At 36.2% G+C, this 18,007-nt stretch overlaps 1 protein-coding gene across 1 annotated transcript in view; it reads right to left on the bottom strand.

Annotated features, from left to right (window-relative positions):
• Positions 1 to 318: 318 nt before the first annotated feature.
• Positions 319 to 18,007, bottom strand: part of LOC110464492 — a 22,366-nt gene continuing 4,677 nt past the window's right edge. Inside the window, exon 2 of the mRNA XM_021519740.1 lies at positions 319 to 465. Within this exon, the coding sequence (XP_021375415.1) occupies positions 319 to 465 (147 nt within the window). The remainder of the gene's footprint in view (positions 466 to 18,007) is intronic.

Raw genomic sequence — 18,007 nt, 5'->3', positions numbered from 1 at the left:
ACGTCGCCGTCGTGTATCCTGTTGTTTCATGACAAATCTGTCTGTGTAACAACGCTGTGATTTGTCAGGCTCCGTACTGGTGTCTGGAGTAACAACACTTCAGCGAACGTCGCGAACCCTGCAACACGGAGACGTGTCAGCGAAGGAAGCAAATCTCTGGGATTGATACGGCGCCACAGTAAACTCTGGCACGGCAGTGGTGGCATCAACAGTTTGTAGTGTTGCTGTGTTGCACGGATCAGATCATCCGTCCCGAGGAATCTCTCAATACAATTAATGTATTGAGTTCTGACAATTCATTATACCATATTGATGAGCCTACTTTAACTGCTGCTCCGTAGAACTGCGCATCACCACTATACTTGGTCTGTGGCGGCAAGCGCGCGCGACTTGGCTGTCGTCTGCTCCTCCACTGTACCACTTAGAGAAGCCAGGGGGTATATCACAGTACTCGTTGGAAGCACACTATAACATTGGAATATTTAGGAAGGTTCATACCAACATCTTGTCACCAGCTTTATCATATAGGTAAGTACATGATGTAATATCGCTGTTTGTTGAATCGAGAACGTTACTGCAATTTTCACCTGTAATGTTTAAACATTCATTACAGTTTCACTGTGAATCTTTTATAGGTATACATGCACCATGACATTTCAGTTTAGTGAATCCACTTTTTGGCTGTACATGTATGACGATTTCGGTATTCGTTAAGTTGGTGCAGCACTCCTACCAACCAGATGACCGCTGGTTGCCTTGGTTTCAACATTTTACCCTCAGTTCACCTTCTCGAGTTCCTGGCAAACTTCCCAGTTTGTCTCTTTACCTGTAAAGATGATTGGGAATTGGAAAAGCAATTGCACTTGTCTATATGTGGCATATTTCGATTTTTTCTTTACGTTGATTTTATTAAAGTGATACTTTGTTGTATTTTTCTTTCTGCAAAGAACGTTAGTATGCAATCCTAAGACACGTATCGCATATTTTCGGCAATATGATATTTGGAATACCAAAATAAAATTTACGTTGGTATGCATACATATACAAATGGCATTATATAGAATATGTAAGCAAAATACAAATATTCCAAACAATAAATCACGAAGTCACAACTTGCTGCTTTAAACTACATTTTGCAGTAAAAGGAAGAAAGAAAGTATCATGACTAAAATAAACCCTTAAAAAGTTTAAGTACTTTGATATTAGTCTATAATTATTAAAGATTTGAGCAATATTAATATTTCGCAATGAAAAATATAATCATGTCAAAAGGCTATTTTTTTTAGAATAATTGCTTTGTGTTTCATAAATAATGTGTTTGTTATAGCAAGTTTCCGTCAAATACTGAATGAAATATGTGCAATAAGATTCGAAAGGTGATACTTTGAGGATTGGTTTTCAAACACAACATTTGTTTGTGAAAACATAGTGTCTTCTACACCTGCTACATGTTCATCACTCCTAGTCAACAATTTTTACTCTGGATTGTTTCATTTGAAAAAACACACATAGTGGCAAAACAATAACTATTTCGCTATATGAGAAACAATGTATCCAGCTCGCCGCGAGTTAATTTCACGTAACAACCCTTCTAAAGCTCATTTATCATATTGAGGGTGAACGAAATAAAAAATAAAATGCAAATCGTTATAAGTCGCTACTGCTTTCTCTATGACAGGTATGCAATTTATCAATCACATCACGTGATTTATATTTCCTGGTAAAAACAATAGCCAGTTAGCCATTGTTTTGTCACCATGTTTATTTAGCTATCATTACTTATTTTCAAATAGTGGTAAGACACTCGGTAAATTTTGTGTCTGTATGCGATTTGAAATTTTCAAAACCTAGAGATTTATAATGAAGATTCACCAGTCGTTAAATAATCCTTTATATAAACATTTGCTTTATCGCAGCGTTTACAAAAAACATGACTGAAAAATATTTGATAATAATTATTAATATTTGACATCCTAAATACTGTGAAAGAAATTACCAAAAGACGGCGATATCATAAAACTAGTAACACTGTTCAGTATCTACCTTCCGACGGACAGTATAGGATCATCTTTATCTAGCCCCACGAAATCGTCAGTTAATTAGGAATCTATACTTAAATCAACGCATTCAAGCGTTTTTTACATGGAAAGATTAAAAACAATTCAGATTCGTGTGATGAAATAAAATAAAACAAAACTAAAAATCTGAATAGTAATTGTTGGATAGCTTCTAGTAGGACTATAGTCATGGTGAGCATTGACAAACAAATACATGTATATAAATATCGGATTCAATTATTTTAAATTAACTATTTTCTTATGTTATTTTTAATGTAAAATAGATCAAGCATTTTCTACCCTTTCTGTAATCTCAAGATTAAAAAGCATGACAAGACAGATGATTTCACAACAAAAAAATGTTCAAAACTATTTCCTTTGAAACCATTGATTCTTATCTTAAACTTCGGATTGCCCGAATGTTTTTATTGTAAAATAAGTAGATATGTTCATTTTTAAAAGAGATATTACATATTTCGTTGAATATGAAACTCTTTGGAAATAAGATGCATGTAACATATTTATTGAGAGTAATAACAATACAAACAGCTGATCAAAGTACGTATGGTGTGAAAAATATTTTACGATTGAGGCGAGTTGTTGTTTATTAGAAGTGCACGGACATGTTGAACTATCATTATCACTGTATTTACGATACAAAGTATCCAATTCATTTCCTTCTTTCATGGTCATATGTACCTTTAAACGTTTAATTCTGAATGAGAGAAAGTCTCTAGTGTGAATTATTCAACACCGAGAAGGCAAGCCCTGATGGGTTGTTCATGTGCAGCGTTAAAGAAAGTGCAGGTCATGAGAAGCATGCACTTAAACGTATGCAACGACTAATGACAGAAACTAAAGGTATAAAACTGCTTCGCTGACTCCATCCCAGGGTGTGCCGGTTGATTGCACATGGGAGAGAGGTCTACCTGTGCTGATCAAATGTACGCTATCATCACATCTTCATCACATCTTCATTACGCCCTAAGGAATAGTATGCACTCAGTAAATCGAAACAGCAAACTCAAATACACATATCGATTTTTTTAACTTTGAAAAATTCATTCCAATAGGCTCTAAAGGGAATTTAGAAATGTTCATTAATGTAATTTCGATAGCGTCATTTGGTATTGTTGTGACAGCTGTAAAGACAATGCAGGGTTTCATTAAGATGTTAACATGTATTTGTTTCACAAGAGCATTCACTGATATATCAGCATGTTATTTTCATATAAAATTTCACAAATCTAGGTGCTGTCTTGTACCTGGAAACATAACACCATCATTGAATGTCTGCGGTTCAGTTTCATCCCTTATCCCGTAACACAACATTTACATTCAGTCCGTCACACATATATGGTTCAACATTACATATTATCTCAGTTTATGACATTTTATGTACTTCCGGTAGTCTCGCTCCATATATGACAATGTAATGTAGTCTTCAGAAGGTGACTGAATTTCCTTTCGTTGGAGTCAACATCTGATTTCTCTCTCTCTTTTTCCGGTCTATGTTTTGTTCACAAGACGTCAAACACTTCGAGAATGTAAAAACAAAAAACAAGAGAATGTCGCAGCAATGAAAAACCGATTTCGAACTCAAAATAGATAAAGCTAGGGCAAAATTTGAACAAATAATGTTCAAGGAGAATAGGACCACATGTGGCGGAAGAGTAAGCGTCTTTTGTTTTTCTTTGTAAAATAAAAGTGATGCATGTCACGTACTCAAAGTCAGAACCAGGGTAATAACATCGAAGCCACAATGTAGACTAATAAGCATAATAAACAGATATCGAGCTTTATATCGCACAAGAAAATATAATATTTCAAATGATATCATAATGGCGACAAGAAAACGTGCAAATAATCTTCATCACCCTGCATCTCCCGAAAGCAAGTCTTGGATATCGAATAGTAAAGTATTCATTGAACTTTGTTTATATTTAGTATAGCCGAGAAAGGAAAACCAACAAAATGTATGAAGGCAACATAAACTCATATTTTGTACTGAATCCTCATCATTATCAAAGTCTTCACTACTTGATAAAAGACACCGAAGAAGTATAATGCAGCTTTATGAAAAATGTTGTCCTGTTATATATTTGAGTGTTAATTTTGTTAATTTCCTCCATTCGTACCACCCTTCCACTATGACACAACGAGCATGTTGTGTTACCGATACACTTATTGTTAACGGTAGTAACATATCGGCCTTGGCTAGTGAATTTACCGCCACTGTAGCCTTGGAACTTGGCAATATTGCTACATGACAAATTTAGGGAACCGTCACAGCACCACAGGCTATAAACGGGAAGTCCATAGGAACGATGTATGGAAGGCCAAGGCCGTCGATTTGGTCACAAAATCTGGAGCGCATGACACCAGGCAATAACTCAAGGAAACTCGTCCCTGCTTGCCCTTTTTTCTTTGAACACGTTGTTTTATAGTGTAACACGAAGAATATTCGTGTTTCTTTGTTCCCATCGAGACCACAGCTTACACTAATTTTAACAGTCAGGTAACACTTGAGTGGTATCAAATTCAATACCGAGGAGAACTTAAAATAGCGAGGGCTACACCAAATGAAAATCAGAATCACGACAAAAGAAATTAAATGTTATAAAGAAACCACCTGCTTCTGGACCACCTAACCCGATGGTAGTATCCATGCTTTATTATAAATGATGTAGACAAAGTGTTCCGAATGCGATATCCGTAGTCTTATGATAGGTATTATCCCGTGGAAACAAAAAACAAACAAAAAATGTCTGCATAGCGGTATTTCACTGTATTGCGGTCGCATTGATCACGAATGCGCAGTAACTATAAATTGGTATTATTATTTACATCATGGTTTCTGGAATGGAGCTATTTGGAAGAATTTCACAATTGTTCTATACTATTTCAGGACACTAAAGGCAGTCCTGAATGGACAATGGTCATAAAGTGCAGTTAATTTGTTCACTATAAAAAGTTATAAGTCGATTTCAGTATCGACTTCGAGCATTTTTAAATACATGTTTCCTGACTTCGTATTCCTAGTAATTATATCATATATATCATGACATTATCAGGCGCTTAAATATGGTTAAACATCCGTTTGAGCTGGAATTTCGGAACAAAATGGTGTTACTGTTAATTAACTCCATAACTTACCGATCGGTTACAGATTAACAATCAAGATAACATTGTCATTGATTAGTAGAAAACGGAAAAGGCTGACAGTTAAACGAAGATTGAATGATCGACCCTTCTAAATGTAGGTCTAGTTCTCTGGCAAAATTATCGTACTATGTACAAGCGATACCATTATGACCGATATTGCGCCTTTTTAATAGATTCAATTTTAATATTATTTATATTCTATTATAAACACATTGAAACAACTTTACTTCAGAACGACCTATAAGCAGCAACCATCAAATCGATCGACAAGATATGTTAGCAATTCGTTCATACCAACCAAACTGTAGTGGCGCATTTAGAGGGGCTTACTGACCTTTAGGAGACTACCAAGCCTGGATACTTTTGTAAAAATATTGTAATATCCTAATTTTTACCGTTTGATCACCTCTCACAAAACCTGACCAGATTGGTCTTTAGATCCGTATTTGCAGCATCATACTCCCCATTTTGTTTCGGGTATAAAACGTAGGAAGTTAAATGTAACCGTTTCTTAATTTACGTAATGTATATCCTTTTATGATGTAATTGCTTGTGACCTCGTGATATGCGTATGTTTATAATCATTCCTACTTATTCCATTCCCTATGTTTCGAGGTTCATTTTTTATTTTCCCAATTAGCTTGCATTACGTATTCATCTTATATCTAGTAATTTTTCATCAAAACAGATTTTTAAAATGACGGCTTCATTTATAGAATATGTTTTTTTGCGATTACAAAAATTTATAAATGAGACAATACGCATACTTTATTTTTCATTTAAATGCATCTTTATCGGTTCATTTGTTTCTGGTTATTGAATATTTCATGTTTGTTTTTGCTTACTGAGTGTTTCGAAAAGTATTTTAAAATGCAAATTAAAATGCAAAAAAGAAAAGAAATTAAAGTATGCAAATTCCTGTGCAGTACTGAAAACAATTCATTATTCACAAGAACTGGTTTATAAGCATCGTATAGACATGCATGAATTGATTAAGCCCAACATTTCCTGGTCGATGAATGTTACAATTATGAAGCATTTAGTTTCACAAATCTTTCACAATGTTTCTCTTGCCTGGGAATTACGCGGAATAGTTTCATCAATCTGTTTCCTTAAAGTGCTCGTTTGAAATTCAGATTTTCTTTGTCGGTATAAATTAGATCTGACATATCAAGCCACAGATAAGTTAGTAATGTTTCGGTCACAAAGTGGCAAAATCAATACGTCTTTAGCGTCGAATTTCTGAGGTTTTCTTTGTCGTTGCATGGTTACCATAAGGTATGGACCATAATGTCCTTGTCTTGTAGTATTTTATTATTTGACATCATGTTAAGGATCAATCGTAACGCGGTATCATCGCATCGCATCAGGGGAATCATGTAATTTTCACAAATATACTTAGTTAACATTACTCGAAACGTAATAGATTTCATCGATATACTTTCCCCCGTATTCCGATGGTTCTATTAGGACTCGCACCACTAAATCAGCCAATCACTAAGTGTTTCAGAGGATTGTAATACCTACCTAAAATTTGTTCCAGTTTGATATGGTGACTCTGAGTAATTTAAATAGGAAATTGTTGACATATTTTACATTGAAGGAAATCTACTATTATTGAACTTTAGAAAAACGTATAGTTTAAGTAGATTTTATTATGTGATACCAGATTGATATGGGGTCAAATATCAGGGGGTGATCCCGTCCTGTGTCACCAAACCCGCCCAAAAATGTCTTTTAAAGCCCTTGTCAGGTATATATCTGTGAATCTAGACAGTTGTCACTAGTTATGAACTTCAAATATTAATTCTATTAGCTCAAAAGCTGAGTAATAACACATAGTAAATTACTTAGTTGTGCCAGGCCTATAAGCCTAGTTTAGTTTAGTTTTGTTAACGTCTTATTAACAGCTAAGGTCATGTAAGGACGTGCCTAATGTGTGTAGTGTATGTGTGCATGTGTGTGAATCCAGGAGACAAGGTATGTTGGTGTGCTTGCCTCCATGTGATATCGCGGAACTGATGCTGACTTTATGGTGCTATCTCACTGAAATAACATGCCGTAGGCACTCAGCACAGCATTCAGCCCGATCACATTATAATGACAACGGATGAAACAGTTGTTGCCATTTCCATAAATGCTGAACGTTATAATGACTTTGGTATGTCCCGGCCTGAGGACAGAACCCATTGCCTTCCTCACATGGGCGAACGTTCAACATTCAGGCGCCAATATTGAGAAGTAGAAAGAAAGATAAAGATCCCAAAATTTGAGATGGGTGTCGCTTTTGTGTCCCCAAAAAGAGGACAAGGCAAATCCCCAATTCTACAGGGGGTTCCCGCATAAGTCGCCTTCTACGATACATGCAGGGGTGTCCTAAAAGCCCTGCTCCATCTGTGGTAGATATAGAGTGTACCCTTCCCTGCCCTCTCTGTGCTTAATAGTTTGCTGTTCGTTGAGCTCGCTGAGGCGAACAAACATTTCCTAACACCCCAACCTTAAACTTCAGATTAGGTTTCCACCGTTAACTAATTAGGTGACTAGATCATTGCCTCATTTGGATGGTAAATCAATATTGTCCTCCACTATCCTGTATATGGTAGACATAAACAGTGCGTCATGTTCTGCATGTGGTAGATGAAGGTTACCCTTCATATAGCCGAAAATATTTACCCCTTCCCCCCGTCATTTCTTTCAAGAAAGTACTTGCAATTTCTGTCTTCTTATTGTTGTCCTTTTTGTAGACAGAGCTAACATTCCAGTCTCTGATGAGGTAGACGGACCTAACCTTGCGCCTTTTTTTGCCATGACTTAGAAAGACATAACGTAAAATTCTCAGTTTTCGCTGTAGTAAACAAATAATGCGTCGTCTTCCTTTCCTCCCTTTGGTAGAGAAAATAATATCTTCTCCTTTCCTTTTTGAAGTCGACTCAACTAGCATTCTTGTTCTCACTGTAGTATACTGACCCAGTTTTAACCTGTCCTCCTTTTTTTTCGTGTGTGAGAACCTCCCTTCTCCCCTGCAGGAATAAAAATAGTTTGCTTTCCCCTAACCTCCCAGTAGTAAACACGTCTAGCGTTTTCCTGTTTGCCCTGTGGCAATCAGAGCTGGCATTCCCCAACACTTCCCCATGAAGACAGAGCTAGCCAATAAGCCCTATCTGTGAGCAGGTATCGACCGGGCTCTACCGCGCCCCTGTTTCCTACCGTTGGTCATCTTTTCCTTGTGTATCAATTTTACCCCGTCTTATTAATCATTACTTATCAGGCGTTTTCTCGGATAATAACGTGTTAGCTTGCACAGGGACCGCGATGTGAAGTCTGTTGGCTCATGGTCAGATCAATAGGGAGTAATAGTGTGATAGATGACTACCAGCGGCCGTATGGTCAAGCAAGACGCAGGAGGCTGACCACAATGGTCATAGCTCATGCTTAGGTTTTGTTAATTAACGCCGAAACGTGATAAGATATTTGCAAACAGTTATAGACTGGCTTTTACTCAGACTTATGGTAAAGGGAGCATTGAAAGAAGAATAGTGACGTTTGGTTTTGTTTAAAATACGACGATATGGTTTAAATAAAGATAAAACAAATATATGTATAAAATCAATAGGAAAAAAAAAAGATAAGGAAAGGAGAATGATTCATCAAGAAATCAAGAAAAAATAAGAGAGCTGGTTCGTACAAAATACATGGCAAAATAAGCAAAAACGGTCTTAATAAACAGTCATTCATACATAATATCGTTGTTGTTTCCAAAATGTCTTATGAAAATTTTAGTAGGAGAAGCTTTGATGAAAAATAACCTTTGTACCTGTAGCAACTGTGGTCGTGCTGCTCTAGTGTGCGTAAATAGTGATAATGACACCAGTCTCTTTTCGTAAAATAAAGGGATTAATTTGACCCATAGTTCCTTTCGTATTAAAGATGAACATCACTACTTTGTACAACTTCAGGAAACAACAAATACTTGTTTTCGTGTGTGACAATCTCTTATCTCCTGCAAGTTCGGTGAAAGAATAGGCCAGATGTATCCCACTACACCACTACATGTCGTAAAAAACGACTAATGAAGCCCCCCCCCCCGGATCGAATGCTGTGCAAGGTGCTGTCGGCATGGTATTTCAGTGAGGTAACACTCTCAAGTCGGCATCAAATCTGTGCTATCCACAGGAGGCAAATACATCAACATACCGTGCCTCCAGCACATATACAGAAGCACGCAAACATTGCACACATGAAGGCACTTCCTTAAACGACCTGAGCTGTTGATAGGACGTTAAACAAAATAAAAGCGATAAACGAGCTCTCACCGTTTGTCATTTTGGTGCGTTAAAGGAGAAACAACAGTGGTGTATGATTGATTAACAAGCTTTCTTTACAGCTGAGGTCAATGCCACTGTGAGTTAAGAGTCACATTTGTAAATAGTATGGAAAAACAGTGTAAAAAAATCGAAAAAATCCTCTCAGTTCGCAATTTTTGTTTTTATAGATACCTAAATTCATTTCATTTGTAGTTTTCTTGGTCAATCTGTAAACCAATCCAGTGCAAACAAAACCATGCAGGTTCGGAGGAAGATCGTAAGAGGCGACTAATGAGCCCCCTGCAGAATCCGGGTTGGTTTCTTCCTTGTCTTCTGTTTAGGGGACATTAAAGAAATAAAAAACAGACCTGCTGTATCCAACTGCATGTGTTTTGTAAAAGGCGACTAATGGGCCCCCCTGCAGAGTCGGGAGGTTTCTCCCTGGTCTTTTACGAAGTCTTGTACGAAGAGGACATGGACGAGACCAAAATTGATCTGCTGCTCCCATGGCAACGCTGTTATTTTGTTTCCTGTCTTTTCTGTCTTTTTCTTTTCTATCTTCTTTCCTGGCTGTTGCGAGGACGTTTAACCCCCCAAACAAACAAACAAACAAACCAGTGCAAAAATCACTCGTACGGATTTTTCCAATTAGATAGCTAGTGTTCCTCTTAAAATCTGGCTGTTCTATGCCCCAGAGTTGTCTCCCGTCTCTTTGTCTTGCCAATACTTAGGAGATATGCTTCCTTACGTAAATATTGTGATGCATTACTTCGTATTTTAAGTGACGTGTACCCCTGAAATATTAGTTATTGTTTGTTTAAAAAATACTCTTTTATTATGATTCTTGCAGTTTCTATGACAATATTGAATTTACTTTCAAAAGAACAGACATGGACGTGTTTGTACAATGATTGCTATCAAACCTTTGATGTTCCTTTTGTAACAGGATGTTATTGAAGGACATAAACATAATCGATGAATCACCGATAGTAAAAAATGCAGAATTGTTAATCAATTATTTAAAAACTTTGATAACACATCCTGTTTATTTCAAAACACACTCTTTTCACGTTTTGAATATTTCATAAGCATACTAGACGTTGACATGCAAATTAATCACGCAAAAAGGGAAAATAAAATGTGCAACAATAACTACCAATTTCCACGTATACTGTTAAAAAATCTGATGTTGTAGGTTATCATTTTATCAATACTATGTTATGAAGAGGTTAAGATTTTAAATCGAGAACTTTTCTAAATGATTTCAAAACTATTGATAGTGTATACTGAACGTGCTGTTTTGTACTCAAATAACCTCGGGATTTACGACCCTGCTTTGGATCCATGCTTGCCACCGTCCCCGCTGTGTTGCTTCTTATTTATTGTCGTTTTAAGATAGCGTTTCACACCAGGACCGGTTAAGGCCGGAGTACTGCCCCCCTGCATTGTGCGGGTAATTAGGTCGATCCCGTAATTGTGTCTCACGTGCACGCACCGATGGCATAAAATTGAATAATTGATGACCTTTCCACCAGAGGTGAGAACGGCACACAAAGGCGATCATATTGTGTTCATGTTTGAGTCAGACACTTCTTTGACAATTTTTTGTTGTTGTTGTTCTACATTGGCATAAGTACAAGGATGTTCATCATTTTAACTTGATTAGAATTCAATTAGAATACGGACTAACACTTTCTGTTTCTATATTATCCAATCAGCAGGACAAACACATTAAATCTCAATAAATAGGATTAACACATTTAATGCTTAGAATATAAAATAAGCAGGTCTAACACAGTCTATACTTAAATATCAAATAAACAGGACTGACACATGCTATGCTTGAAATATCAAAAAATAGGTTAACACGTTATATACTTATAATCCCCAACAAGCAGGACTAACACATTCTATGCTTAACTTCTAACATATTTTGTATCTTTATACCCGAATACGCAATCAGAACAACATTCAACAACAGTCTCTGTAATATTATCACTCATAAACATCATAACGAGAGAAGTCATATCTCACAATGAGTACTAATATATCAGTAATGGTTCACACATATTTCTACTCATCATTTAATTTCTCTATTTCTAACACCCCCCTCCACGACATATATATCTACATTTTGTATACACAAAAAGAGGAACAAATATGCACCAAATACCGCTAGCGGTGGCCACACCACCATCCGCCAACAAAATGGCAATGAATGTATAGAAAGTCATTATAGAGATATTAACTTTGAGACAAAATCTGGAAAAGGACGTAATCCCAGACAGCTTTTTCTGCTTCTATCGCCCTTTTCGTACTTCACAAACTACATAGCTTGTCTGCTTGGCATTGATCTCATCATTTTAGTTTTGCAGACTTAATCAAGCTTGTACTCCCTTCTGTATGCATTTCTTTTGCTGTTCGGATAATAATCTCTTCATTATTTTGCTGAATTTATTTTAAAAACAAGATATGCTCTTTATTACTTTATAATATATTGATTGCGTGTCTTTCAAACACATATCATCATAACAATAGTTCATGTCTTTATTTGCCATACAAGTGATATGTGTTTTTGTCTGAATAACTCGTCACTCTACTTTTTGTTTTACTTTTGCATGATATAGGCTCGTACTTACCAGTATGGAAGGTGTAATTCAATGTGTGTACATGAACAGGGCATATTTATCCTTTGGTATATGATTTATATATTTTATAATGAAACCTTGTTATAATGACTTTGTTACTAGTTGGATATTCAATTTTATCTAAATCATCTGTAAAGTCTTTCGAGTATATGTTGTTTTAGGGAATACTTGAAATGAATATGTAATAAAATTGATATTCCCCGGTTCGAGTTTTGGATATTTTAAACGAGACCTTGACACAAAGGTTGGAGTTTTCATGAGTTAACCTTTTACTCGAGAAGAGGGCACCTTCAATGTTATGCATGATTGTGTGCATATTAATACCTAACTTAATCACATTGAACTCTTTGACATTTTTCTTTTTTAATATAAGATAGTCTTGCAAAGCCATATTCCAAAAATTTTCACAAAATTCCAAATGACATCAAACAGTGAGCTTAGATTAATTTACATCTTTTCGACTATAATATTAAAGAAAAAAATAATCAATTTCCACATCTTTATTAAAGTAAGCGATAAGCTGATTGATGATTATAATGCATAAAAATAAATGCCTTGAAATAAGATAAGTTCATGTCTCGCACTTATACATGATTTTAATGACAGACACGAGCTCTTATTACGAAAATTTAAATTATCTCCCTGGGATTAATGGTTCAGCAATATTTTCTGTAGAAAGAAATCAAATAATAGTTCTCTCATGACTGATTACGTCGATAACATGGTTTAAGCAGCTTTTAATAAAAAAAATCATACTCCTGACATTTTTAAAATGAAATTAAATTCGGCCTTAGAATCTGTAGTGCATACATAACACATATAGAGTTAGAAACAGCTTTCTCGCTGTGTTTAATGCTGGACAATGTGTATACCTATGAAATTACAAAAAAACTTTTTTCGTATTTTTTCGTAAAATTGTCTTCCGTTAATAACTTCGTATGTTAAGGTAGCCATACAGATGGCACTTTGATGAAGATGAAAAAGATAAATATGTTCTGTTTTAAAGCACCATAGAATCGTCATTGCAACAAAATGCTCCGTTCGTTCTCTTCCAAGGAACAGGCAGCAGAACACCTGTAAAATAGTCAAAACCACGTGTGGACTTTTCGCTTGATTAACCCCGTGTCCAGTTTAAATGTGTTTATTGGTTTCATTATAATTAAACATTTATGATATGTTTGTGTTTGTTTTCGGTACATGACATATTTTTCCCCGGCGCAATTTCCTTCCAAAAGACCGTCCGCGCCAATTTGTAGCCGTCCCGACTGAGCACAGACACATATGTGCACAGTTCAAATAACATCAGACTTTTGTTATCATTTCATTCGAGTGTAATGTCGGATTGATTAAACTAGGTTATGCACGACATCTTTGTCCTTTCATTTAGATAAAATCCCGTGATAGGGAGTTGTGCCGTCGCCGATCGTCTGCTACGATAGTCCTGGCACGGCTCATCGGTCGTCAGCAGTTTTTATGTCTCCTATTTTCTCAGTTCATTATAGGCATCAAAGGTTCATTTGTAAACAAAACTTATAAAGGGGAAAACCAAAACGAAACAACGGCAAAGATAGAGAAAAAAGAAACGGCCCGGAACGTTTTTACAGATGAAAGGTGCATAGAACGGACATCTGTCGTTACGAACTACCGGCTAGTTTTGTGGTGTCTGCCATTATGGTGCTAGTGTGGCAGTGTTCCGTCAGAGTGGGCATGTTTAGTATCACGTATGTATTGATATTCTATCCATGTCTGTCAAACGAAACACAGTTCAATTTCCTGATTTTTTGATGAAAAACATCCGTCAGTGGCAAGAATGGCATGTGCAGCAGACTGGAACAAGTGTTTCATATCAATATATGAGTCATCTACGCATGCAAACAGTCTTCTTATGATTAATTGATACTAAAGAACAAAACGCCAAATTAAATTCTGTATATTGTAATTAGTTATACATATTTCGACTTTGAATATGTGCATTATTTCACTTAGAATTTACTTTGCATGATACATATCATAACACATCTCTTAAAACCTGGCACGTCCTTAAATGACAATAGATGCTAATATGACGTAAAACACAAAAAATCCAAACTTTAAGACAAATGCTCCTTAAGATGCAATTTATGTTTGATGTACAATAGAAGTCTCTTTGTGGTTACTCCTTCTTTATAATTCATCGTGATGATTGAGTGGGGTTTCTGGAAAGATTGTTAGTGAATATGAATTTGAAAATCTTTTATTTGATTTTGTTTGGTAGATATTTTTATTTAAAGTTTAAACTGCATTCAAGTTCTTTGGAGATCCGTTCATTTAAATCCGTCTGTTTCTTCATTTTATAAGTAAATAATTGCACATGTTGAAGTATTCAATGGAGAAGGAATCATGTTTGCGTAACAGAATCAACAATTATAACAACGTGACAATAATGGAATTGAAATAAATTACAACGATTAATCACAATAAAACCATCCTTGCTCTGTTGGTTATAACATATAGCATGTGAAAGCGACAGATGAAATTCACCAGAAAATAAAATTAAACACCAACTTAGGTCACCGAATGAAGAGAAGGAAGTAATCATCAAGAGAAACTGCATAGAACATCCGCGTTTGTATGTTGGTAGTGCGCCTAGCCGCGGCGGAGGCATTCCGGGAACGTAAGGGAACGCCAATCATGTGGTAATTGTAGTGAAGTCGTAGTCTTCCAAGCGTCAGTTTGTAATGACGGATGGCAAATTAATTGATCTAAATTTCATCAGGAAACTATTTAATTACGATTCGCGGTTTCTGTGTTTTCTACAATTTACCTGTTTCTGTCACTGGCTAAGGCACCGAATTGCATGAGAACATGATACAGAACCTTATATTTAAAATCAATATTTTGACAAATTATTTGAATTTTTTCATGTCCTGATTATTCTTATGATATCAAAAACATGTGCCAAGTTATTTGCTATTTGTGCTATTTTGGTCCTTGTGCATTGACACTATTTTTTCTGTCTTTTTTTTTCTCTCCTTTTCCTGAGCCGTAGTATTGAAAGAACAGTGAATAGAAAGTAAAATGTTGGCTTTTCCATTTCATTGTCAATTAATTGTGTACAATTTTAAACAAAATATTAATCTACAAATTGAAAAAAGGGAAATCTTAATTGTGTCCATTTGAGCTCTTCTCTTGACAGCATACACCTTGTCGGTCATAATGGAATTTCTTACCCTCTTATCACGAAAGGGAGCTCTTCTCTAACGGAGGCGATATTTGTATACACGGCATGTCTGGCCTTAAATTGATATCAATAACGCCGTCAAACTTGTTCCGCTTCCAATTTGTTTTTCTTTCAAGAATTCATAGCTTGTATTGATTATTTTCTGGGCACGTCTTGTTAAGGGGACACGTTACGTACAGCAGGCCTTGCACGACCGTATATTTACGCAACTAGTGTCTTAAATCAGCACATATATCTTCCTCTTGTGCCAGTAGCAAAGATTGATTTCGCGTAAGATTACATTATATGCTGGATCTTTGCTGATGGGGTTGATAATGCAAGTTGGAGATATGCGTGTCAAATTCTATCACGTGAGTTGATATAAGCATATCATCCGATGACGTCAGAAAACGATCTAAACTACCACAATGGAGTAATATTAAGATGACAAGGAGGCATGCGTTGCATCAGACAGGAAGTCACACTCAGTGTCTACTTTTGACGCCGGTCTAATTTCATCACGCAGTCTTGTTAAATCTGTATAAAGCCTGAGAATTTGCGTCGGTCACAACCATATCTTTACTGCTTTTATTTAGGTTCTAGTATTGCGACAACCACACCAATATTACATTTGAAACCTGATAGACCGATCGCATCATTGATAATTTAATACAATGACCACGAATTTACTGTAATCTCGGTAGATGTAAAGATTTAACAAACATATACGGGAAGAAGAGAAACCGCTGACAAACACGCAGGTGCTGTCGCCGTTTTGCAATCAGTCGAAACGTGCACTCCGTGATATTAAGATCGCTATAGGTGACATGGGACTCAATTGCAAACAATTATGAAGATTGTGTAAAAAGAATACGCGAATTTTACCATGTTTACTATGCATCGCCAGTGACATTAGCAACAGTTGTGTCTAATCGTGCATACGAAAGCAATTTGTGGAAATCACGAGAGTCGTTGACTCGGAAATAGCCTACTGCTAATTTGTCTGGTAGTTGACGACAGTTTCAATTAATGAGCGGTCCCCGCGGAGTAATTCATCCCACGCTGTACAGCGAGGATTTATACAAATGCTCGTGATATGGGTTCGAAATAAGTCGTTTTGGCTATAAGGATTTGCTGAATGATACCTAAAGAATCAATGGAAGGTAATACATTGTACGGAGGCTTTGATAAACACTCATTTACACCACTGGAACAAGAACAAACAAACTGACGGTTAACCTCATTCATACCTGTGACAGTATTATCCCTAATTTTCCAAGTGATTTATCAACGATTTGAATCCTTATAAATGACACAGTTCCCAAATTAATTCGTTATTGCATAAGATCGCACGAATGCCGAGAAAATTAATATTCTCTCTGCTCGATAAGGATGTTTGATAGACGCAGTCCCAGATAACTCGATACCGTCTCCAATTTGTCTTTTAGATTACACAACGTTGTCTCAGAGAAGATGAACTTTGCAGTAATGTTTCGGAAAGTTCCATTTATTCGCCTGCAACACAGTTTGTGTCCTCTAGGCCTACATAGCAGCGTGTTGTGAAGACAAGGAAACTACTGGGACACCGTCGTAAATCGATGCCAGCCAAGAGTAACGTAATCAAGTCACGTTTGGTGGGAATCAACATGGCCTTTCTGTCCTCCAGTGTATACACAACATTCGGGAACACGACTTGTCTACCCTTTTATATAATATATAACATAATATATGAATGCTGTGGTCATGTCTCCCGTAGAAACGAATTTGCGGGTAGCTTTGGACAGTCACCTTGTTATCTTTTTTTCAGTCATTACTGACATCAGTAGGTGGCCGAGTATTAATTTGGAGATTAAATCATGTGATTAAGGGATTAATCCAAAGTCACATTACTGATTAAGACAGAGGAAGGCTGGTGGTAGGTGATAACCCCCTGGTTCTGGTATTAAGCGCCACTTTTTGTCCTTATATCGGGAGGTATAAAGCACAGCCACATGAGATATTTTCATCGCTATATCTATGATGGCGATATTTTGATGAAAACGAGATGATTGCGCATTAGAATGGGCTTTTTAGTATTGCCTGTAGTGTCTATGTGTTGATGGCATGCCTAATGCCATCATTAACTACGGCTTAACGTTCAGACTCAACAAACACCATCTTGTTCCATGTGCATGGTTTTAATAATACTTCCGGTTGGTCCATATTACAGAATAGCAATCCAGTGGGTAATATTACGGAATGGTACAAAGTAGCGGACTGGATATTACATCCCTCCTTTTCTATGGAATAGAAATATATAACATTATATAATATAATTGTTACTTTCAAAAATTATATCAGTTTCTTTTAATATTCTTACTGTTATAATTATCTTTATAAATTGTTAACTTTGTCAAAGTTTGTTTTCTGAATTGTCCAATAATAAAATACTTTGATCACAACCAATATTGTCACTGTTCTGTTTCACTTGAAAAGTCTGTCTCTTAGTTCCAATCGTTTGCACAATATTTTTTATGTTAATTGTTCGTAATCGTCAATATAGAGTATTTTGTCGTTTAAATACAAACTACATTGTTCGATATAATAAACGCTGTCACGAAAACTTGTCGCGATATAATGATTATGCGAAACCGT

This window comes from Mizuhopecten yessoensis, unplaced genomic scaffold, assembly GCF_002113885.1.
Source record: "Mizuhopecten yessoensis strain PY_sf001 unplaced genomic scaffold, ASM211388v2 scaffold10997, whole genome shotgun sequence".
Classification (NCBI taxonomy): domain Eukaryota; kingdom Metazoa; phylum Mollusca; class Bivalvia; order Pectinida; family Pectinidae; genus Mizuhopecten; species Mizuhopecten yessoensis.
This window is presented reverse-complemented; position numbering and strand designations above follow the sequence as displayed.